Source organism: Fukomys damarensis, unplaced genomic scaffold, assembly GCF_012274545.1.
Source record: "Fukomys damarensis isolate Sample0158 unplaced genomic scaffold, DMR_v1.0_HiC HiC_scaffold_17, whole genome shotgun sequence".
NCBI classification, from domain to species: domain Eukaryota; kingdom Metazoa; phylum Chordata; class Mammalia; order Rodentia; family Bathyergidae; genus Fukomys; species Fukomys damarensis.
Genome location: NW_022900929.1, coordinates 1,711,162 through 1,734,460, shown reverse-complemented (window position 1 = coordinate 1,734,460; position 23,299 = coordinate 1,711,162). Strand labels below are relative to the sequence as shown.

The following is a 23,299-nucleotide window of genomic DNA, read 5'->3' as shown; positions in this document are numbered from 1 at the left end:
CAGAGTATTATGTACTTTAACATTATCTCTTATACAGCTCAATATTTCCTTTGAAAGCAATAACTACAGTCTGTCATTTTCCCTTGCCAAGCAATCTTCACTGCCATTACGGCAATCTCTCTCTTATCTTTTCCTAACAGCTTCAAATGCTATGATCTGTGGGTTCTTGCCAGCAGACAACTTGATCACAGCCACATTCATGCTGAAAGGGTCCCTGACACCCCACACAGACAGGTCAGGTGCCGTGACATAGGTCCCGAGGGGCCTGATGCTAAAGACTGTGTAGGAGGAGTGGGGCCTGAACAGAGAATGTCTGAAAATGTGTGTAAACAGTGACTGGTCCTGATTTGTTGAAATACAGTCAATGCTTGAAAAATTTAAGTAGTCAAATATATGTCTCTGGAAAGCATGAGGTAGGTGCTATATTAGGGATGATGAAAAATGAGATTTCAAATTAGGCCTATTACTAAGATTAATAATCACAGTTTTGTCACATAAACTTTTATAGTTTTACTGAAAAACATTTTTATTATTATAGTCACCAGATACAGAACACAGTGAGGCTGTGTACATTCTATCCTAATTATTTACTTAGTTTTCTTTTTTTTTCCCAGTATGGGGGACTGAATCCAGGGCTTCATACTAAGCTATGTGCTCAGCCCTTTTTATTATTTTATTATGAAATAGGGTTTTGCTAAATTCCCCAGGTTGGTCTCAAACTTGTGATCCTCTTGCTTCAATCTCCTGAGTATCTCAGGTTACCAGCATGTGTCCCCAGACCCAGCCATTTATTTTTTTTGGTACCAGGGACTGAACTCAGGACCTTGCCTGAAAGGCAGGCAGTGGCACCACTGAGCTAAATCCCTAGCCCCCTATTTGTTTGTAATACTTTTCAATAGTAGGTTTACTCTCTGTAAATACCCATCAGTATGGAGAACTGGTAAGAGTCATGGAAATATTTCATTTGTCAAAATGTCTTGCAGTCTAGACCTTTGGAGGTGTAAGCTACTCAAAACCATACCTGTTTATTTCTCCCTCACATTTATCCAATATGTTTATTTCACAAATTACTTTTCAAAAAAATTTTAAAAAGGTATCTTTGAAAATCAGACTAGAGCTGGGAATGGTGGCACACACCAGCACTTGGGAGGCTGAGGCAGGATCACTGTGAGTTCGAGGCCAGCCTGAATAACAAAGCAGGATCTTATTTCAAAAATAAAAAACAAAAACATCAAACTAGATCTTACCTTTTGAATTATTTATCTTTTCTGAATTCTGTGTAACTGTTGCTGGGTTATTGAACATATCAATCAAAGGACTGGTATATTCTTTGGCTGAAGGCAAAGCTGGAAGTATCTTTGGTGGATATTCAGAAAGAGTGTTGTAATCTTTCTCCACCTGTCAAAAAATCCTTATTAGTCTAATTTTAGAGCAACACAGCAATGAAAAGGGCTGGCTGGCATCACGTGCTTTACCTTTACCCACCCTCCCCAAAGCAGCTCCTCTTCAGCAACCATTAATGTGCTTTCTGTCTCTGTATTTTATGTATGTATGTATGTTTGTAAACAGTAATGAAGCCCAGGGTCAAATGACAACAAACTACAATTCATTACCAAGAATATTTTGTTTGCCTGAAGTGACTTATATTGTGATAAATGACACTGGAGTTTACCAGTCTAATCTCGAAGACATCTATTTCCTTCATTGAAAATAAATTTATAAAGTTGGAATCATTGCAATTAAAAGCAGTAACAATAAAATTTCTAACCCAAAGATATTAGCATTAAGAGTAGCATAAAACAATTGCACAGCTAATTCCAAATCTGAAGGTAAGGGGTAAGGGTGAAGAAGGCAGGCCTAGTATAGGAAAGGAGGGCTTGTGATTTCCACCACCAAGGCAGCCTTGGTCTTTTGGGCCCAATTTAGCCCAAATCCTATTGGTGAACACACAACTGAAATTGTGAAGAGCAACTGTTTTGTACCACATTGTTTCTGTCGATCATAGGTGATGGCTGAGGTGTCCCGGATACTGGAGTAGAGACTGGAGTCCTTATTTCTTCTATCATACTTATGACTTTCTCTGGCACTTTGGTGGCATCACAACAGGTTTCCTGCCACCTGGGCAGCTTGGAATTAAGTAATTCTGCTGACTATAAATCCAAAAGAAACAACACAAAGACAAAGGTACATTGAAGAGCTAACAAAATTGTATCAAATACTATCACTGATAACCAGAAGGGTGGAAGCTAGTGTTTAATTCAGCGAGCAGTTTAAGCATCTCTGAGCAGCTGCCATTTTTCATTTGCAGAGGAGGCAGCAAGCTTTCACACTGAAGGATCTTACCCTGCTCCCTCAGTGTGAATACAGTATAACCAGTATGAGGGTCATTAAGTGATTAATATCAGTTCAGGAACTAGGCATATAGCTCTGTGATAGAGCGCTTGCCTAGTATGTGCAAGGTGCTGGTTCAGTTCCCACTTTGCTCACCCTTTCCCTAGTTCTAAAGAATTGGGCAGGGTGGGGGATTTCAGTGGTGCCACCGAATGCCTTGCAAGCGCAAGGTCCTGAGTTTGATCTCTGGTACCAAAAAAAAAAAAAAAAAAAAAAAAAAAGGATTGGGCAATCTTTATGAAGTCTCCTATTTCCAGCTGTTCCTGAAACATCAGTCACCACTGCTTCCTCGCACTGCCCCGCAAAGCAGTACCTTCATCTCAGGTGAGAGGCCCAGGAGCTGACTCTACCTCAGAGAAACTGATGCATGTGTCAGACAAGTGAATAAGATTCTGTCCAGGAAATCCACCTATGTGACTGAGGGACCACAGGCAGTACAGCATGGGGGGCACTGGGAGATACCCCGCCACAGGTTAAGTGAGGCTTTGCAGAGCAGCTGGGCTGAGCACAGAGACCTGCATCCTGGAGGCTAAGGGGGCTCTCTTGCCCCCACAGGCCTAGCTCTGCTTCTGGCAACAGGACTCTCAGAGGCCCCAAAGCTTTCCAGTGAACCCCCTTTCCCATGGCTGGAAAAGGGAAGGAGGGGCCTTTCCTGAGACTCCTTGCAAGGCATTCACACTGTTCTTACCCAAACTCTAGGTTTGTCAGGGGTGGTTGGGGACACTGATCTAAATCCTAAGGGAGGCAAAGCCCCTCTCTGATACCACCCCTGGCCTTTGCTCTTACCCTGACAAACTGCAGCATTGCCACACTGTTGACCAAGGGCTTGGGCCTGTTTTATTCAAGAGCCACAGAAAGTACTGGAATGTGTTACAAGTAGTAAGGAAGCCATAAAACAACTTTCAGATAGCTAAAGAAACTTCCAGTATAGAAAGAAGCAGACTTGGTTTGTACCATTCTACAAAGCATAACTGGGAACCAAAGTTATATGTAAGAAAGACTGCCAGTAACAAAAAATAGCCACAGATGCTTCATGACATAGAGGGGTACTGCCATAGAAAGGAAGCTTTAAGGCCATTTCCACACTTCTGCAAGCACAACTCTGATGCAGGGAGGCCCTTACCATGGACACAAGTTTTTAAAGCTACCTGGACACTACTCAAACTAGTGGACACAGTGGACAAAAGTGATAATACAGTAATTTCTTCCCTTGCTATAACAATTTTAGATCATAGGTATTTAGATTAGGTAGCTAAATATTCCTTAAAGCTGCAAAAGCTTTATAGAATATATCCACATATACACAAGACTGAGGCTTTTTCCCCTGAAAAAGAGAGGGACTTAACTGGAATCCAAATTCCTGCAAAGCTTCTCATATTGCAGAGCATTCTCTAAATTACTTCATTAGAAACAACACTAAATATTTAGCCTCAGTTACTGCTAGTTTTGTACTCTTATACAGGCCCGAGAGCACTCACAATTTTCTTTCTTTCTTTTTTTTTTTTTTTTTTTTTTTTTGGTTTTTTGATACAGGGTCTCATTATGTAGTTGAGACTGACCTGGAACCTGAACTCATAGTGATCCTCCTGCCTCAGCCTCCCAAGTGCTGGGATTACAGGTGTGCGCCACCATGCCTGGATCATTCACAATTTTCTTGAAAAGGCTGGTTTAACACATGCTGCATCACAGCTCTGAACTCGCAGCCAAGTGTGTCAGGAGGAAGGGCTCAGCCAGCCCCTCAGCTGGGGGAGCATGAATGGAAGCCTGGCAAGCACAGGATCAGCTGTCCCGATGGGTGTGTGGCTGAGGCAGAGGTGCCAGTGTGACGTCCCTCACACCCTCCAGATGCACCAGAACACCCTGGGGCTGCCCTGCTCAAGACACTAATGCCCAGACAAATCAGTCTACAGAGAGCTGACTCAGGCGAGAAAAGGAAAAGGCACCATTTTTCAATTACTAAGCATTATTTTACAAGGGATTTAAAACATGGATTCCGTTGCACTCACCTGCAAGTGATAACGGTGTATGTGATTTGCAAAACCACAGTGTTTGTCCACGAGAAAGCAGAAGCGCCTTTTCTCTTCTAGCAGAGCTTCTTTGCAACCATCTGCAATGAATTTCTGGATTTCACTCTGGCGAGAAGTAACGGTCTCCACATACTAGAAAAATAAGAGATATAAGTATGACATGGGGCATCAGATAGCCGTGCAGCCTGACATTTATCTTCTGCCACTTTTCCACTTGGCTTGATTTGATATTGGAGTAAATACTAAACACAGATAGACATTAGACAAAGTTGTAACTTGACCTAAGCAGATGTCATTGTCATCAGATCCCTGACTCATCTGCAGAGAGAACTTGCCACAGGCTTTACATGTTGGGCAACTGGCACAAAATACTATTCTACACCCCAGGACGATCTTGTTCTACAGAGCAGCATGGTGGAACCAGACAAGTTCCAGGTTCAAATGTCAACCACAGGACGTAACCAAAGCCTCTGTTTCCCCACTGTAAATAAAACGGGGACAGCAGTGTTAGTCATGGTGCAGCCGCCTTGTCCCTGAGCCAGGGGAAAGCCAATGCAGGAGACCACAGACTGGTTATCTTAACTGCAGAACACTGCAGCCTTTGGCTCCTCCTGAGTCAGAGAGCTTATTCTGACCTTTGGCACCAGTAAAAGAATAGGCTTCCCGAGGGAGGGAAACCTCTCCTTAAATAGTACAGATAATAATCAATAAAAAGAAAAAGGAATATGGCCAAGAAGTTCACCTCAATTTCTTTGTGTTCATATTTTAGTGCATTTCGTCCTCCTTGACTTTTCCTTCTGATCTTCTTCAACTCGGCTTGAGATTTCTCCAAAGAATCTAATTTGCTCCTGTGTTCTGCCTGGTATCTTTTAAGAGTTGCCTGCAAATTTAATGTTGTGCTTATTTACTGCAGCACCATCCATGCTGTTGCAGTCACTCCTGCTCACACTTCCACTGTGTGTGGGACTTGGCCCTCACACACTAACACACACTCCACACAGCCCTGTCCTGCTGGGAGCCTGCACACTCACACCTCACACACTCTCTGTTCAACTTGAACACAGCAGTGCTGTTGGTTCACACCAAAGGCCCTGGACCAGAAGGGTAGCTCTCTGAGGGGAGTGGTGTCTTCTCTTTCTTTTATTTCTTCTTTCTTCAATGGTTTTTGGACACTGGATAAAAAACGTTTTAATGAATATATAAACAATATTACATCATATGTTTCTGGCTGTTTTATGATTTTTAAGTTTCAAGAGATGGCATGAACAAGAGCAACTGCTTACATTTTGGTGTAGGGGGCTGTTTCTTGCTATATAGCAGAATGTTTAAGAACACAGCATCTGGAGATTAACAGACCTGAGTTACAGTTCCCATTACCTGTGTAACCTCAGCAGTTACTTAAATTCTCTGAAATTCATGTTTTCCCTCTAATCTGTAAAGTGGGGATAACAAAGGTGTCTATGTCATGGGGTTCCGGTAGGGATTAAAAATCAGGTAACGTGCACCGCACATATGTATAGCATTTGGGCAGCGGGCCTCATGAAGATGACAGGTGGCTTTGCGTAAACCTACTGCTTACTGCCATGGTGGGGGTCCTGGTAAGAAAGGGGACTCTGGGTGGCCAATGAAAGCAAGCATTCTACCGCAGAAAAGGAAGGTGGAAGGAGCCTACTACCTCGAGGGACAACCAGTTGGAGGTGGGGCTGGAGAGCTAGAGGATGGATGGTACTGGGTGAGGGGGAGAGATCCCTAGTGCTCTCTTGAATGTGTGACTCAAATCCTCACGTCCTGGTCTGTGAAAGCACCAGCTATAGAACATGGATGCAGATGTCCTTTCACACAGCCATGTGCTCTGAAAACTGCTTTCAGAAGAAGCATGTTTTTCTGCAAAATGTTTCTGTGCTTTTTAATACGGACCCCAAGTTTTAGCAAAACCAGGCCCGCTCAGCCAAACGAGACCTTATTTTACACATCCAAGTCTGTATCAGCACTGTACTCCAGCCCCATTTGCTCCCTGGACTGAAGAGTGGGGAAGTTCTCTTTGGCTCAGAAGTCTGGCTCATAGAGCAGAGTGGAGGGAAACTGCGCACTCACATGCATATATTTTACATCAAGTTCTGTTTTCTTCTCCAGCTCATGGATGATCTCCGTATGGAATTTTCTGAACTGTTCACAAGAGGAAGTAAAAAATTTACACCAGGTTTGAATTTTGCTAATTTAGTCAAAATTTTAAAAATAAAACAAAAACATTTTGCAAATATAAAAACAATCCACATACATTTTCATCAAGGGTCTCATTGAGTTTCTTGTGGGTACTTGAAATCTCTATGAGGACATGGCCTGTGGGCAAAATCAGACACATTAGGGGAAACTAGAGCAGTGGTTTGCAAAGACAGGAAGGGAAGCAAAACAGCGGAAGGAGATGCAGGACATTGTGGCCTGAAACACATCAGGGATAGGACTGGTCCCCAGGGATGGGTTCCAGGAGGAATAGCTGGGAGTGAACTTCTCCACAATCTTAACAGTGCACACTCTGACTTTGGATTCACTCTTCTTTTTACTTGTTCCCTGTCAGGTTCTACGTATCTGATTTAATCTTGAAATTCTCTTACCAAAGATTCATCAGTCATCATAGTGACTAACTATAGGAACAAATGATTTATTATTTATTTATTTTTGTTTTTTTTGAGACAGGGTCTCACTACGCAGCTGAGACTGACCTGGAACTCACTCTGCAGCCCAGGCTGGTCTAGAACTCACAGTGATCCTCCTGTCTCAGCCTCCAGAGTGCTGGGATTACAGGTGTGTGCCACCATGCCCGGCCAAATGATTTATTTTTATCTAATCCCTAGAGTAATCTGATTATTTGCCAGTTATAAGAGAAAATGGCGATTTTTCTCATGTTACTTCTCCAGAAGTGCTCCGGAAAATGTCAACACCAGGAAAAACTGCAGCAGGGTGTGTTCTGCCTGGACTCCAGAGGTAACACCACATCTCTGAAATGGGCAGTCCTACGACAGAAGAGAATAACTCAGAACAAAGGTGGCTCATATCTGAAAGTGGCAGTAAGACCATGTGGGTGCAGACCTCATCTCTTTTGTAGCTGGTGACAGTGTGCTAGCACTGCCACTTTTCTCTGGTGCTTAAGAGATGACGGAGACAGAATCATTTGGTACCATGCCAGCGCCACATCACACCAAGGAACACCAGAGGGTGCCAGTGGATCACCCTGCCAGTCAGTGGCCAGAGAAAAGTGATTCTGGTGAGCTGAAAGGAAGGATGAACATTAAGACTGGCGAATGTCGGCTGAGGATTTAGCTCAGTGGTTCTGCTGTCTGCCTCACAAGCAAAAGGTCCTGAGTTCGATCTCTGGCACCAAAAACAAAACAAAACAAAACAACACTGGCAAATGTAATCCTAGAACTTAGGGGGCAGAGGCAAGAGCACTGCACTAAGGCCATTCTTAACTACACAGTGAGACCCTTTCTCAAAAAGTAAAAACAAAAGACTGGTGGAACACGGAGAAAGAGAATACAGAGCAGACCATGTCTTCAGCTGTTACATTCCTACACAAGTGACTGCAGGATGGCCTGACCTAGGCTGACTCTTCAGACCACCAGCCTGCCCTCTCTCTTGTCGTCCTTAGAAATCCACTTTTCATCCCGACACATCCACCTCATGAGCACCTCACATCTGACATTTGGACAAGTGACCTCACCAGCTGTCCGTGTCCTCTAATCCCAGCTTGTGGCCACTAGCCAGTCACGGTGTAGGGGGACCTCTCACCTACATGTCACACCCCTGACAAGACTCACTTGCCGTGCACTGGGTGTCACTGTGTGGGATGCCTCGAGGGCTGAACATGCCCTTTCCTCACCCTGCTCAGAAAGCAGGCAACCACGGTGCTGGCCTTTCCCACACCCTGTCTCCCTTCCTGCCCAGGGAACAACACGTGACAGCATGGACACGTGCTCCTCCAGGTCTGTTCAGAATGGGGCTGGGGTAAGGTCTCTTCCCATCCACATACACAGACCCTGTCAGCTGGGCCTCTTGGGAGGTCCTCTTTTTCCACACTCATAGGCTCCACACCTGGGTCAAACCCATCTTTTTTTTGTTTTGTTTTGTTTTGTTTTGTTTTGGTACCAGGGATTGAACTCGGGTCCTCATACTTGCGAGGTAGGCGGCAGAACCACTGAGCTAAATCCCTGGCCCATCAAACCCATCTTATCTCTGTAAATTCCTAGTGTGTCCTCTCCTGGGTCACTTTCACAGGTGTCAGGGATCTTCCCAAATGCAAATATAGCAGGTCACTCCCCAGTTTTCCCCATGGTGTCCCTGATAAAGTGGCTCCTGGGTGACATCTGAAGCACCACCCATGAATGGTGTGCCTAAACCCTGTGAATGACAGGGACAGAGAAGCTCCTGTAGGTACATAACCTGTGAGGTACAGTGAAACATCCTGCCTAGTTTCTAACAGGACAGTCTGCTGGATCAGTGAGAGCCAGAGCAGAACTATCCCCCAAATTTAAGGCTTCCCCCAGCAAACCCACAAGTCTTCCACTCTACATCCTTAAGAATGCTGACCCAAAACTCAAATCAAGACAAAACAAAACAAGTTGAGCCTGGAGGCACACGTCTCCAATTCCAGCATATTGGGAAGCTAAGGCAAGAGGATCCTGTCTTAGATACTTTTCTTGTTGCTGTGACAAAACACCTGACAACCAAAGTTAAGGGAGGAAAGATTTATTTAGCTCATAGTTTTTAGAGGTTTCAAAAGTCCACAATCAGCTGGCTCCAAGACAGGGAGATACGGCAGACAGGCATTGCAAAGGAGAAACAGTTCATGGTAGGCAGAAGGAAGCAAAGCAACAAGAGATGACCACAGCTCTTTCTAGCCCTTATGTTTTATCCATGCTACTTAAGGCAGGAAGCACTCATACCCTTAATCCTGGTGCCCTTGAGCCTAGCACTGCACCATGAATCAATTCCAGTGTCACACACTGGAGATCCATCCACCTCTGAAAAAGCCCCACCTATAACTACATGAGGCTTTCGGGAGACATCTAGACACAGCCATAACAGATACCAAGCTTGAGTCTTCCCTGGGCAACTTAGGAAGATCTTATTTTGAAGCCAGGCATAGTGGTATATGCCTGTCATCCCAGCATTTGCCAGGCTCAGGGGAATTGCTGTGAGTTCAAGGCCAGCCTCAGCTACATAGTGAATTCGAGGCCAACCTGAACTGCACAGTAAGATCTTGTCTCAAAACAACAAAACCAAACCAAACAAAACCCAACAACATCAACAACAACAAAAAGATCTCATCTTGAAATAAAAAAAGGGCTGGGGATATGGATCAATGTGGAATCCCTGGGTTCAATCCCCAGTACCAAAAAAAGAAACAAACAAACAAATAGAATTCTTCACAAAAGAACCCTTTAGATGGCCAAGAATATAATTACATTAATATGTCATGTGGTTATAATTTAGTCATTTCAGATATCAAAATATTGTGAACTACTTTTACATTTATTTTAACCCCCTAAGCAGTTCCTTGCTGGAGAGGAAAAACAAAACCCATTTCAATTCTTTGAAAATCAAGTACTCTATTCCTGGCAAGTCAGATCTACTTAGAAAAAAATGTCTAAAAATAATTTGGCTTAAATCATCAGAGCGATTCAGGCTAGGAGCAAAGGCAATCACATTTGTTTCTCATACTGTAGTCCTTTTCATGAACTTTGTTTCCACAACTCCACAGAAAGTGACCTCTGAGAAGTGCCCAGTGTGCTAGTGTGGACAGATGCTCCTGTGGAAGTGGACATGTCAAGAGCCCATTGCACACTGCCCCTCACACACACTGCAAGCTCTGCCCGGGTTTTCTGCCACCGCAGGCAGAGGCACCGTGAAACAGCCCATTCACTGCAGCAGGAAGGAACCCTTGACCTTGTTATTCTTGTCCCTCACTGTCTGGAATTCCAAAGGCAGCCTCATAGCAGCAGCCACCGAGTCCTCAGTCATAAAAAGATCAAAACACACCTTGGCTGTGATTATGCAAGCTGCAAAGTATATTGTGAAGCAAAACAAAAACTATTCTCTGGTCACTATGCAGAAATTTAATCTTAAATCGAGCAAGTGTTACTCCATATTGCACCTGTTGGTTTACTTAGTCCTGTAACCTATTTTTTCTATAATTTGAGAAGGGAAAAAAACCCTGAAAACATGCAAGGGTGGAGTTGAGAAAGCACAGCCCAGATTCAAATGGAGCAGAACTAAGTGCGTGCCCCAACAGGAAGCCACGCCACTGTGCACACTGCACCAACCCTTACCTTTCCCCCTTCGAGTATGGAGCCAACATTTTGGGAAGAAATTCACCATAATTACAGTGATGTGACTCTGTCTGAATAAATTTTATTGTGAAGTGGGAATACTAGAGGAACTTATTACTTAAAACATTTTTTGTGGTGTTGGAAATTAAACTCAGGGCTGCAGGTATGCCAGACAAAACCAGTGTATCACTCAGCTACACCTCCAGCTCAAAAGAATGAAATATATCCATATTTCAAAATCATGAACTCAACTAAAAGATTATGTTTACTATCATTTTTGCATCAAAATTCATACAAAGTGGCTTACAGTGGTGTTACCCTAAATATTAGAACTAGGAATATGTCCAACATTTTGAAGAATATTATAAGGTTATGCATTTGGCTAATAGGCAGTATGGACTTAAAATGTTAAATAACAAAATTTAAGGGATATTACTGGCATGAGGAGGTCATTGGGCCCTCCACCCTTTTTTGGTGCTAGAGATGGAACCCAGGGCTGGGCACATATTAGGCAAGTGCTCCACCACTGCCACAGCCCAACCCCCATGGACTACTTATACTTTTCCAATTAGGCAGTTCACCAACTCATAGTAGCACAGAACATATGCCAAATATGCAGGAACAAAGGATTCTCTCCATTTATATCTGGTCACAGATCATCACAGTGCACTTATTTCCAGACAGCACAAAATAACGACTGAGTCACACGCCACTTCCTACGTGTTACTACAAATGGAATTAGACGATTAAACGACTGGGTAGAAGCCAACCTATTACTGGCCTACAGTTAAACTGTGCAGATTACAGTGAAATGCAACAAAAATGTCACTGGAAAAAGGATACAATTTTCCTGACAGTTTTCCAAATATCAAATGCAACGAGAAGCAAATATAATAGGAGTAAAAAGCAAAGTACACGTAACAGCACATGGCCAGGTATGCATACTGCAGACTGGAGTCCCCTGCAGTGAATCTCATAGAGGCAGCTTAGTAATCACCAACACATGACCACACTGGAAAGGCTCTGTGGCCTCTAAGACGGCTGTTCTCTCTCTCCCCAGATGTGGCTGAGGTGCCCTCCTAGACGGTAACAGGCTATGTGAAGAAGCAATGTGCAGGCCCAGATGACACCAAACCACCCACTGGGCCTTCCTCCAGAAGTTTCACTCATTCTCACTTTGCCAACCACAGCTCTAATTAATGTCTTACAGGGGCATAGAGCGATTCTACCATTGTGTTCATAAGTAAACAAGGGAGTAAATACTACAACAGCCAGTTTGAAGAACTGGTCAAATATCAGACAGTTTTGAATAGTAAATAAATATAAATCATTGAAGTATCCAGGAATGCAGGAGTCCACAGCAATAACAGATTTTAAAAAGAAAGAAATAGGGGATAAGGAAGTGCTCTTGCTAAAAGCAGAAGTTCAAGTGTCAACTACTTTTTTTTTTTTTTCCTTTTTGGTTTTTTGAGACAGGGTCTCATTATGTAGTTGAGACTGACCTGGAACTCAACTATGTAGCTCAGGCTGGTCTGGAGCTCAGTAATCCTCCTGCCTCAGCCTCTGGAGTGCTGGGGTTATAGGTGTGCGCCACCACAACCGACTTGTCAATTACTTCTTAACTCAGCACTACTCCTAATCTCCCAACATCACCAGGGTCTCCAAAGGAAGAATATCAACCTCCTATGTAACAGAGTAAACTTAGGGTGTGCTTAGAGAGTAAACTGGACTTTCCTCAAACTCACTGCCTTGTAAAATATTAAATAGAATACATAACATATCAGTCTAACTTACTAACCTTCCACCTCTACTGTAAACTTTATCAGGATGGACCCATTAGAAAACATACACACTCGGCCACTGTTGGTTATTACCTGAGTGTTTCTGGTTTCTGCTCCAACATGTAAAGAGCTTAGATTGCTATTTTCTTACAAAAAGAAAAAAGCTTAACAATAAGATTCCAGCTAAGAGCTGGGTATGGCGGCCTGCACCTTTAGTCCCAGCTATTTGGGAGGCAGAGGCAGGACTGCTTGAGTTCAAGAGTTCAAGACCAGTCCAAGCAACACAGACTCTGTCTTAAAATCACAAACATTCTTGCTAAATAAACTTAAGAAACAACAACTCTTTGCAGATTCACCAGAAAGTTAAGGTCACAGGGTGAAGACTCAGTCCTGAAAAGTACAGAATTAGTTTACTGGGAGCAAGAACCAGAGTGGGAGCCACATTTGATAGAAACTCAAAATGGAATGGATAAATGGCGGAAGGATCACTGTAAAGGGCTCTAAGTTAAAATTTCTGAGGTCTCAAAGGCTCCATCTCAGAAGGCCTCCAACCTGGGCATGGTGGTGCACTCCTGTGATCCCAGCACTCAGGAGGCTGAACTGGGAAGATTGCTGTGAGTTTAGTTCAGCCTGGGCTATACAGTGAGTTCAAAGGTAGCCTAGAATATATAGTCTGTCTCAAAGAAATAAAACAACAGGGCTGGGGATTTAGCCCAGTGGTTCTGACTCCCGCCTCGCAGGCACAAGGTCCCAAGTTTGATCCCCAGTACCAAACAAAACAAAACAACAAAATACAATAAAGAGAAGATTCTCTCATGAGTTTAGCTCTAGGAACTCTTATTGGGAAGACTCGAAAAAGTTCCCCTCTGGCTTTAGGCTGATGGGGAGGGGATAGTGACCACTGTGAAATAACCCTGGAGTCCCTTTTGGTGTTTGAAGAGGAGGCCAGCCCACAAAGGCACTGCTGTAAGGAAACTTTCCCTGAAGAGGAATACAATTAGACTCCTCAAGCCTCTTCTCCCAAGGGAAGAAAAAACAGGCTAAAAAATTCCTCCAAAGGTCATATCGTAGGTACTCTGGCTTCCCAAGAAACTCCCATAAAACAAAAAACAAAGATTTAAGATTAATAGAATGAAACCTCCCTTCCCCAGTATTATCAGTATATCAGCCATAAACAGGGCCTCAGGTTAGTAACAGTGGTTTACAAATGGGAGAGCTGAAAGACACAGACTTTATCAAGAAGAATTTTCTAGAGAAGCCACAGACAAAAGGGGTAACAAAAACAAGGACACAAAGGAAAGCTGCAGCCTCTGACACAGTTACAGCTACATCCAACACAAATGCACCCTAACTCCCAGCTGAATAAACAGACTCTCACACCAAAGGCCTGCTTGTGACAGTCCCTATTACCTAGTACATCACATCTAACTTTCAATAACAACAACAACAACAACAACAGAATTAGAGGCATGCTAAGAAAAAAAATGTAATCCAAGGAGACAAAGCAAGCATTGGAACCAGACTTGGATATGGCAAAGATTTTTTAGAATTATAACTAGGAACTTAAAACACCTACTTATCAATATGCTAAGAACTCTACTGGGAAAATGCAGACCCCATGCAGGAACAGATGGTGGGGCTGGGATGCGGTTCAGCAGTGCAGCACTTGCCTAGCATGCACGGGGCCCTGGCTCAATCCCTTGCACCACAAAAACAAAACAGAACAAAGAAAAATTGGTGGATAATGTAGGCAAAGATTGAAACTCTAGTGAAGATTCAATAGGAAATGCCAGAAACTAAAAAGACTATAACAGTAATGCAGAATGCCTTTAGTTAGCTGGCTGTCCAGTAGACTGGATGTGGCCAAGGAAAGAATGAACTTGATGATATTTCAATTAGAACCTTACCAAAGTGAAATGCAAAGAGAAAAAAAATGGAAAAGAATATTCAAGAACAGTGAAAAAATTACACAAGGTATAGCATACTCATAATGGAAAACCAGAAGAAGAGAGAAAGAAACAAAAAAATGTTGGAAGTAGCCAGGCCTGGTGGTACATGACTATAATCCTAGCATTCTGAGAGGCTGAGGTAGGCAGATTACAAATTTGAGCATAGTCTGGGCAACTGAGTGACTTAGCAAGATCCTGTCTAACAAAAAGGGGGGAGGGGGCTGGGTCTATAGCTCAGTGTAAAAAAGCCCTGGGTTCAATCCCTAGTATCAGGAAAAGAAATTATTTAAAATTATAACATATATAATATATATATAATATATAAAATCCAAATTTGTATAATATGGTATAATCAACAAGCTAAGCTTTTTAAGAATCTAGAGAGAAGAACTATATAAGCAAGCAGAACAGAATACAAATTTGAGCAAAAAAAAAAATCACTGAATGAAAACAGGCAGAGATTTAAAAAAAATCAATGAAATAGAAAACCAGGTTGAAGAGTGAAATTGGTAATCCTCAAACCTGGTTAACCAAGAGAAAACCCAAATCACTAAAATCAGCAATGAAAGGAGGCCATCATAACTGACTTCAAGGATATAAAAAAAAATAATTATAAGAACTCTATGGCCACAAATTTGACAACTTAGATGAAAGAAAGTAACTCCTTGAGAGATAACCTAACAAAACTCACAGGAGAGTTTAATCTGAAAGGGACTATATCCATGGAAGGAATGGACTCAAATACATACCAAAAAGCAGTAGCCCTAGATAATTCCACTGGTGAATCTTAAACATTTAAGAAAGAAATGATATAAAATGTCTGTAGTCTATTTCAGAAGACAAAAGCAAAGGGAACATTCATGAAGAAAGCACTATTCTAATACCGAAGCCAGATTAAAACATTACAAGAGAAAAATTATGGACTAATCTATCTCATGAACAGAACGCAAAAATCCTCAACAAGAGCTGGGGATATAGCTCAGTGGTAGAGAACTTGCATGTGGCAAAGCCTTGGGTTCAGTTTCCAGTCTCTCTCTCTCTCTCTCTCCCCCTTTCTCACACTCAACAAAATATCAGCAAATGGAATCCAACAATATACAGAAGGAATTAAACATATGACCAAATTTTATTCCATGTAGGCAAAGCTGATTCAACACTTGAAAAAATCAATTAATGTAATCCATCACATCAATAGGCTAGAGGAAAAAAATAAGGTCATACTTAATAGGTGGAGATAAAGCATTCAACAAAATCCAACACTAATTTATGAAAAAGTTCTTAGTAAATGACTAGAGGGGAACTTTTTCAACTCCATAAACAGTATCTACAAAAACCTATAAATGACATCACGCTTAGTGATGAGAAACTGGGGGGAACTTTGTTCCTCTTTAGACTGAGAATGAGGCAAGGATGTCTCCTCTCACCACTCCCATCCAACATCACACTGAAAGCCCTAATGTTATAGGACAAGTGGAGAAGACAAAGGTGTATGGGTTGGAAAGAAAAAAAAATGTTGCTGGGCGTGGCGGCGCATGCCTGTAATCCCAGCACTTGGAAGGCTGAGGCAGGAGGATCACTGTGAGTTTGAGACCAGCCTGGGCTACACAGTGAGTTCCAGGTCAGTCTCAACTACATAGTGAGACCCTGTCTCAAAAAACAAACAAAAAAAAAAAATGCTGTTCACAGATGACATAGTTGTCTATGTGGAAAATTCCAAAGAACTGACTAAAAAAACATCCCTAAGATCTAAGTGATTATAGAGAAGTTCCAGGATACATGGTTAATATACATACCTTTTTTTTTTTTTTTTTTTTTGGCGGTACCAGGGATCAAACTCAGGACCTTGCGCTTTTGATGCAGGAACAAGACCACTGAGCTAAATCCCTACCGCACCCCTTTTTCTGAGACAGGGTCTCACTAAGTACTCCAGGCTGGCACTGAACTCACTATGTAGCCCAGTCTGGTCTTGAACTTGTGGCAATCCTCCTGTCTCAGCCTCCCAAGTGCTGAGATTATAGGTATGTGCTCCCACGCCTGGTTGGAATTTGAAATTTAAAACAATACTACTTTTATAAAAGAAAATCGAAGTACTTAGGAATAAATCTAACAAAGCCTATTTGAAGACAATAACAAAATGAATGAAACCTAAATAAACTGACAGAAATCCTACGCTCACGGGCAGGAGACTTGATACTATTACCCAACTTGATTTGTACAATAGCAGTCAAAATTGTAGCAAATTATTATGTGTGTACCAACAATTTGATTCTAAGGTTCACAGGGTTAGCAGAAGATCCAAAATAGCCAACTGCAAAGGGTTTAGATCTAAAATGTCCCCACAAGTCTCCTGTGTGTGGAAGATGACTGGAGCCTGGGAGCCATGCTTCTCAGTGGAGGCAGCCATTTGCCAAATTCTGAGTTGAAGGTGCTGTCAGGAGGTGGGGCCTGGTCAGAGATGCCCCGAGGGTGTGACCTGGAAAGGTGTGTTCTTATCCTCAGCTCTTCCTTTCCCTCTCTTTGCTTCCTGGATGCCAAGGGCTGTTTCCTTTAGGATGCTGTTTCTCCCTTGGAGCCAAATGACCATGGACTGAAACCATGAGACAAAATTAATCTCTCCTCCTTTAAACTGTGGTGCTAGGTATTTTGTTCTAGTGATAGGAAAGTGACTTAAACATCACACACGGAAGAATTATCTCTGGCTGACTCCACCTGACTTCAAGACTCACTCTAACATGACAATAATCCACAGTCATTGTTGAGATGATAGAAGCATACATCAATGGATAGAGTCCAGAAAGAGATCTAAATAATATAGCTGTGATGGTTTTATCTGTCAACGTGCCTGTAATCTCAACACTCTTGGAGGTTGAGGCAGCATGACTGCAAGTGTGAGCTCAGCTTGGGCAACTTAATGACTTGGTAGACCCTGTCTCAAAATAAAAAAATAAGAAAAGGGCTGGGGATGTAGCTCAGGGCAAAGGCCCTGGGTTTAATACTCAGTACCACAGAAACAAAACAAAACAAAACGAAACAAAAGGATACCCAGATAGTTGATAAAACAGTATTTTCAGGTACCTCTGTTGTCCCAGCCCTGACCAGGCTGCATGGAGTGAACCCCTGGTGCCAGAGGCCAAAGGCCCAGCAGGCAACTCCTGTTTGTATCCTCAGAGTGGCCAGGGCGCATTCCTGACGGCTTTTAACTCTTGTCACCAAGGGTTAGTAACACCAAGGTCCATTCATAGAGGATCCCAAGCTACAAACGAGACACTAAAAGGGCAGGGGTGTTTACATAATTTTCATTTTCTCAAGCAAGGAGCCATAGTACCAGACTCTCTGGGTTTGGTGCCAGATCCTTGACAACCCAGCTAGGGAGGATTAATGTCCTAGCAAATGCAAAGTTCCAAGGTACATGCAGAGTTACATGCCTTCCAGCTTCTGGTTTCTGGTAAAAGGAGAGAGAGAAAGAAAGAAGGAGGGAATTGTAATAAACTCCATTTTAGAAGACTGGCAATAAAAGAAAAATCATAAAATAGCTAGAGAGAAAAATGTTAGATACTCTTTTTCTTTTTAAAAAAGGGATGACTTATAAGATTTGAGGCAAGAATAAATGGAAACCAATAAGCCCCATAGGACTGGAATACTGAATTAATTCTCAATTTAAGACACATGAAGATCTTTTAAAAATGTTAATGTTATCCTTGCAGCAGTGCTCACATCTCACTGGGAACTACCAGTAGACAATATGATAAAATCAAGGGTTTTTAGGAGATATAAATGCCATAGAATACCAAGGGAATAGAATAGAAGGAAATGAACAGAGTACTGGGGATTTAGTGGAGGTACCAAATAGAGATATTTTCTTGAAAATTAGACGTTTTCATTATCTAAAGAAGTAGGTAGATACAGGTCTTAGGTGACGTTTCTGTCATTAGGGCTGATAAAAGGATCCTGAGAGCAAATTAAATGTTTATTTCCCACTTGACTTTTGATTAGCAGTTAAACCCAATTGCCCTACCTGCTGGGCACAAGTATTATCAAATTAGAGGACAAGATTTGCAATAAATAGTATCTGAATGTAAAATACAATATTAAAAGATTAAGAATTTTCTACAAGTTATTTTATCAAGTGAGGTTAACATTCATTATTATCTTCCTACTTCACCAATTAGGGTAAGCCTAAAACACAACCACTGTGAGTTAACAAAAGTGAAAACAGGTGCAGCATTATCAATAATGTAGGAGGCTGACAGCCACATATTCCTTATGATGTAACTACCTGCAGGTATTTTTATTCAAGGCTTTAAAGAAATGCTACTTCTGAAATTTTAAACAGTTCTTTAAAAACATTAAAACAAGACCCCAAAATACGAGGACGAGGTGCTCACTTAGCACAATATGCAGGTATAGAAGGTACTAAGAATATCAGTTCAACAATACTGTGTACAATCATCTCAAATGTTTTAAGTGGAGAATACCCCCCCCACAAAGTTTTTGTTGTTGTTGTTTTGTTTTAAAGCAACCAGTTTTGATTGAAAAAGATAAAAATATAAAAAGAAAACACTCACGGCTCCCAAATTTTAAATAAGTCATTTGTTCCTTTAAAACCACACAACCCCTGGTGGAAGCTGAGGTCATATTATGATGTGAATTTAAGATTCCATCAGAACCAGAATTGTATTCCCTATTCTAATGCTCCACAGTGACAAGTGGAACTCAGCACAAGGACAGAGTGAGTCTGTGCTTTTAGAGTACCAATGTCACCCCATTTTCTTCTGCTTAAGGGCAATAGTGACAAGCACCCCATATGACAATGGAACACTGAAAAAGAACAGCAGTTGGATATACCAAGTCCTTCCTTCACGCCAAGCACTCTCTGCTAACTGCCTTAACAGAGATGGCCAATTTGTTCCTTATGGCCTTTTGAGCACCGGATCCTTTTGCTCCCATTTTACAGAGGAGGAAACTGAGGCTTTGAGAAGTTAGACGGTTTTCCCAAAGTTACACAAATACCAAAGTTAGTGGGATCCATACTTCATCCTGAACCTGCACTTCATCTCCAGCCCTATTTTCAAAAACTTTTTGAGAGGGTCTTGCTAAGTTACCGAGCTGCCCAGACAGAGATCAAATTTGCAATCCGCATGCCTCAACCTCGTAAAGTGCTGGGGTTACAAGCATGTGCCACCACCTCCTGGCTGACCCTGCACTTTACTACGCTGCATCCTCATTCAACTATTCAAGGAGAAATTACGCAGAAGAGGAATTAGATTTGCTTTCCTGGGTACCCAAGAATGAAGTCCAGGATGTGGGAAACAAAATTCTCAGCACCAGCCAAAGTATTTTAATTGTTTGCCTTGTTTAAAAATGGAGCTGGCTACCTCTGGAGGGGTAGGCAGCGCCACAGAAGTGTGTACTCCTAGGGTAAACACTGGGCTTGCCTTGAAGTCATTGCAGCTCTGACTGCCTAGGTCATTCAGCTGGGCCTGACTCCCCAGGGCATCCATGGAAACCAGCCCCCCCATACCAGAGAGGCCCTGATGTCATCAGAACGATGGATGACTACCTGCTCGGTGCCCCTTTACTTTTTGTTTTTTTGAGACAGGGTCTTGCTATGTAGTTCAGGCTGGCTTTGAACTCACTACATAGCCCAGGCAGGCCTCAAACTTGTGGCAATCGTCCTGCTTCAGCCTCCCAAGTGCTGGATTACAGGCATCTGCCACTAAATCTGACTGTACCCGAACTTTTGAGACAAGGCACATACACTTTAGTTAAGGGATGGAAATCTCTGTGCCAGCTGTGTAGCTCCTGTTAGAAAGGGAGCCCTCCGAAAAGGGCTGGGCCAGTGCCCCAGGCACAGTGGCACTATCTGGGCCACCCTCTGCTGTAGGGTTCTGACAAGAGATTGGGAGATCTGGGGGGAAAAGCCCACTGCAGGCTCCAGTTCAGCCCCACACCTGTCAGCTCTGAGCCTCCCTGGACTCATCTGTGAGAAACACCCGAACCTAGGAGATAGGCAGAATCAAGTGAGACCAAGTGGAGAGCCAGGCACGCTGACTGAGATTCTCAGGAATGGAAGGTCACATTTCTGAAGGAGGGAAGCCATGGGTGCTAGTGTTCAGTATCAATGTTGTGGAGCAGGTGAAACGGACTGCTCTTGTTCACAGGGATAAAACATGACATGTCCACACAGCTGCCTCCAGACTGAGATTTCCAGCTGGGGTAATAGGCACCCCAGACTTTCTCCTCACTTGACAGCCAATGAGCCTGCAAACCCATAATCTCTACCTCCAATTCCCAGTCGAGGCCACTGTCCCTTTCCAACTGGACTGCACTGGACCTTTTCCCAGCATCCCAACTAGGGTGGCGCACACCTGTAATCCCAGCACTCGGGGAGGCCCAGGCAGAAGGACTGCAAGTGAGACCCTGCCTCAAAAAAAGTAACCTATAATTACCTTTAGTTATTAGCACAGTAAAAAATCGCACCCCAAGGTGAGACTTGAGGTGGTGATGAGACATGCATCACATGAGGAGGTACAAAGATGCAGCTCCTCCTCTGTATGTGACAACATCACGAGAGGGGTGCCTACCCTATGGGGTTCCACAAAAGCTGAACACTTTCTCCTTTGTTTGGGTTGGCATGGGGTTCCCAATCTATCTCCGTGGCCTTTTGCCTTGTGCTGAATATAAGAATGAGCCTTGTTCCTATACAAAGGACCTCCTGATTCTCCTGACAGCAAGCACAAGGGCTCATGCAGTGGGTAACAGCCCTACCCTCACAGCTTTGCTACCTGCAGACTTCACCTCTCCCACTTTCCTTATCCTGTGTTTTACCCAGACTGGCTTCTTCTCAGGGCCTTTCCATTGTCAGCTTCTAGGGGAATGGTCCAGCCAGACATCTACCCGATAATCTCCCTTTCCTAGCACATGGGCCGTTAGTTTTCCATCACCCCTTAGAAAGCAGGGACTAGGGGCATGGACTTATGATTTATTGATGTGTCCCTAGTAACTAGAACAATGCTTACCAGATAGTAGATATTCATTTAAATGTGGTTTAAATGGGAAAGAAAAACTACTGTAATCCTCTGAGTAGTGGGTATTTGGTTTTATGTGCTTTTGAGAATACCACAGAATGACTTTTTCTTTTCCAGTTAAAGGACAACTTTTCCCAAGAGCCCCCCCACTGCCAAAAACAAATAAACAAACAAATAGATCCAGTACTCAATCCCCATCTTCCTCTCTGGCACAGGGCTTTTTGCTGGTGCTAGCAGAGGAAAATTTGCAGTGCAACATAGACAGCCATTGATGCTGTCAATAGACAGCCAAATGATGCGTAAATGGATTCTCTATTAATTCAAAGATAAAAACCAGTGCACAAACTGGTGTGGTGGTACATGCCTGCATTCCCAGATGCTTGGCAGGCCCAAGCGGACCATAAGGTTGGATTACAGGCATCTGCCACTAAATCTGACTGTACCCGAACTTTTGAGACAAGGCACATACACTTTAGTTAAGGGATGGAAATCTCTGTGCCAGCTGTGTAGCTCCTGTTAGAAAGGGAGCCCTCCGAAAAGGGCTGGGCCAGTGCCCCAGGCACAGTGGCACTATCTGGGCCACCCTCTGCTGTAGGGTTCTGACAAGAGATTGGGAGATCTGGGGGGAAAAGCCCACTGCAGGCTCCAGTTCAGCCCCACACCTGTCAGCTCTGAGCCTCCCTGGACTCATCTGTGAGAAACACCCGAACCTAGGAGATAGGCAGAATCAAGTGAGACCAAGTGGAGAGCCAGGCACGCTGACTGAGATTCTCAGGAATGGAAGGTCACATTTCTGAAGGAGGGAAGCCATGGGTGCTAGTGTTCAGTATCAATGTTGTGGAGCAGGTGAAACGGACTGCTCTTGTTCACAGGGATAAAACATGACATGTCCACACAGCTGCCTCCAGACTGAGATTTCCAGCTGGGGTAATAGGCACCCCAGACTTTCTCCTCACTTGACAGCCAATGAGCCTGCAAACCCATAATCTCTACCTCCAATTCCCAGTCGAGGCCACTGTCCCTTTCCAACTGGACTGCACTGGACCTTTTCCCAGCATCCCAACTAGGGTGGCGCACACCTGTAATCCCAGCACTCGGGGAGGCCCAGGCAGAAGGACTGCAAGTGAGACCCTGCCTCAAAAAAAGTAACCTATAATTACCTTTAGTTATTAGCACAGTAAAAAATCGCACCCCAAGGTGAGACTTGAGGTGGTGATGAGACATGCATCACATGAGGAGGTACAAAGATGCAGCTCCTCCTCTGTATGTGACAACATCACGAGAGGGGTGCCTACCCTATGGGGTTCCACAAAAGCTGAACACTTTCTCCTTTGTTTGGGTTGGCATGGGGTTCCCAATCTATCTCCGTGGCCTTTTGCCTTGTGCTGAATATAAGAATGAGCCTTGTTCCTATACAAAGGACCTCCTGATTCTCCTGACAGCAAGCACAAGGGCTCATGCAGTGGGTAACAGCCCTACCCTCACAGCTTTGCTACCTGCAGACTTCACCTCTCCCACTTTCCTTATCCTGTGTTTTACCCAGACTGGCTTCTTCTCAGGGCCTTTCCATTGTCAGCTTCTAGGGGAATGGTCCAGCCAGACATCTACCCGATAATCTCCCTTTCCTAGCACATGGGCCGTTAGTTTTCCATCCCCTCTTAGAAAGCAGGGACTAGGGGCATGGACTTATGATTTATTGATGTGTCCCTAGTAACTAGAACAATGCTTACCAGATAGTAGATATTCATTTAAATGTGGTTTAAATGGGAAAGAAAAACTACTGTAATTCTGAGTAGT

General features: G+C 43.3%; 1 protein-coding gene across 2 annotated transcripts in view; it reads right to left on the bottom strand.

The window, feature by feature from the left end:
- Baiap2l1 (BAR/IMD domain containing adaptor protein 2 like 1) overlaps positions 1-23,299 on the bottom strand; it is a 74,970-nt gene that overhangs the window by 14,134 nt on the left and 37,537 nt on the right. Inside the window, exons 1-7 of one of the 2 annotated variants that reach the window (XM_010642743.3) lie at positions 19,040-19,094; positions 6,697-6,758; positions 6,513-6,584; positions 5,161-5,298; positions 4,398-4,550; positions 1,983-2,150; positions 1,248-1,398 (exon numbers count right to left, since the gene is read on the bottom strand). In XM_010642743.3, the coding sequence (XP_010641045.1) occupies positions 1,248-1,398; positions 1,983-2,150; positions 4,398-4,550; positions 5,161-5,298; positions 6,513-6,584; positions 6,697-6,758; positions 19,040-19,064 (769 nt within the window). In that variant the 5' untranslated portion in view covers positions 19,065-19,094. Of the gene's footprint in view, positions 1-1,247; positions 1,399-1,982; positions 2,151-4,397; positions 4,551-5,160; positions 5,299-6,512; positions 6,585-6,696; positions 6,759-19,039; positions 19,095-23,299 lie in introns of those variants that run through there. The other variant, XM_010642742.2, reaches the window with a different exon arrangement.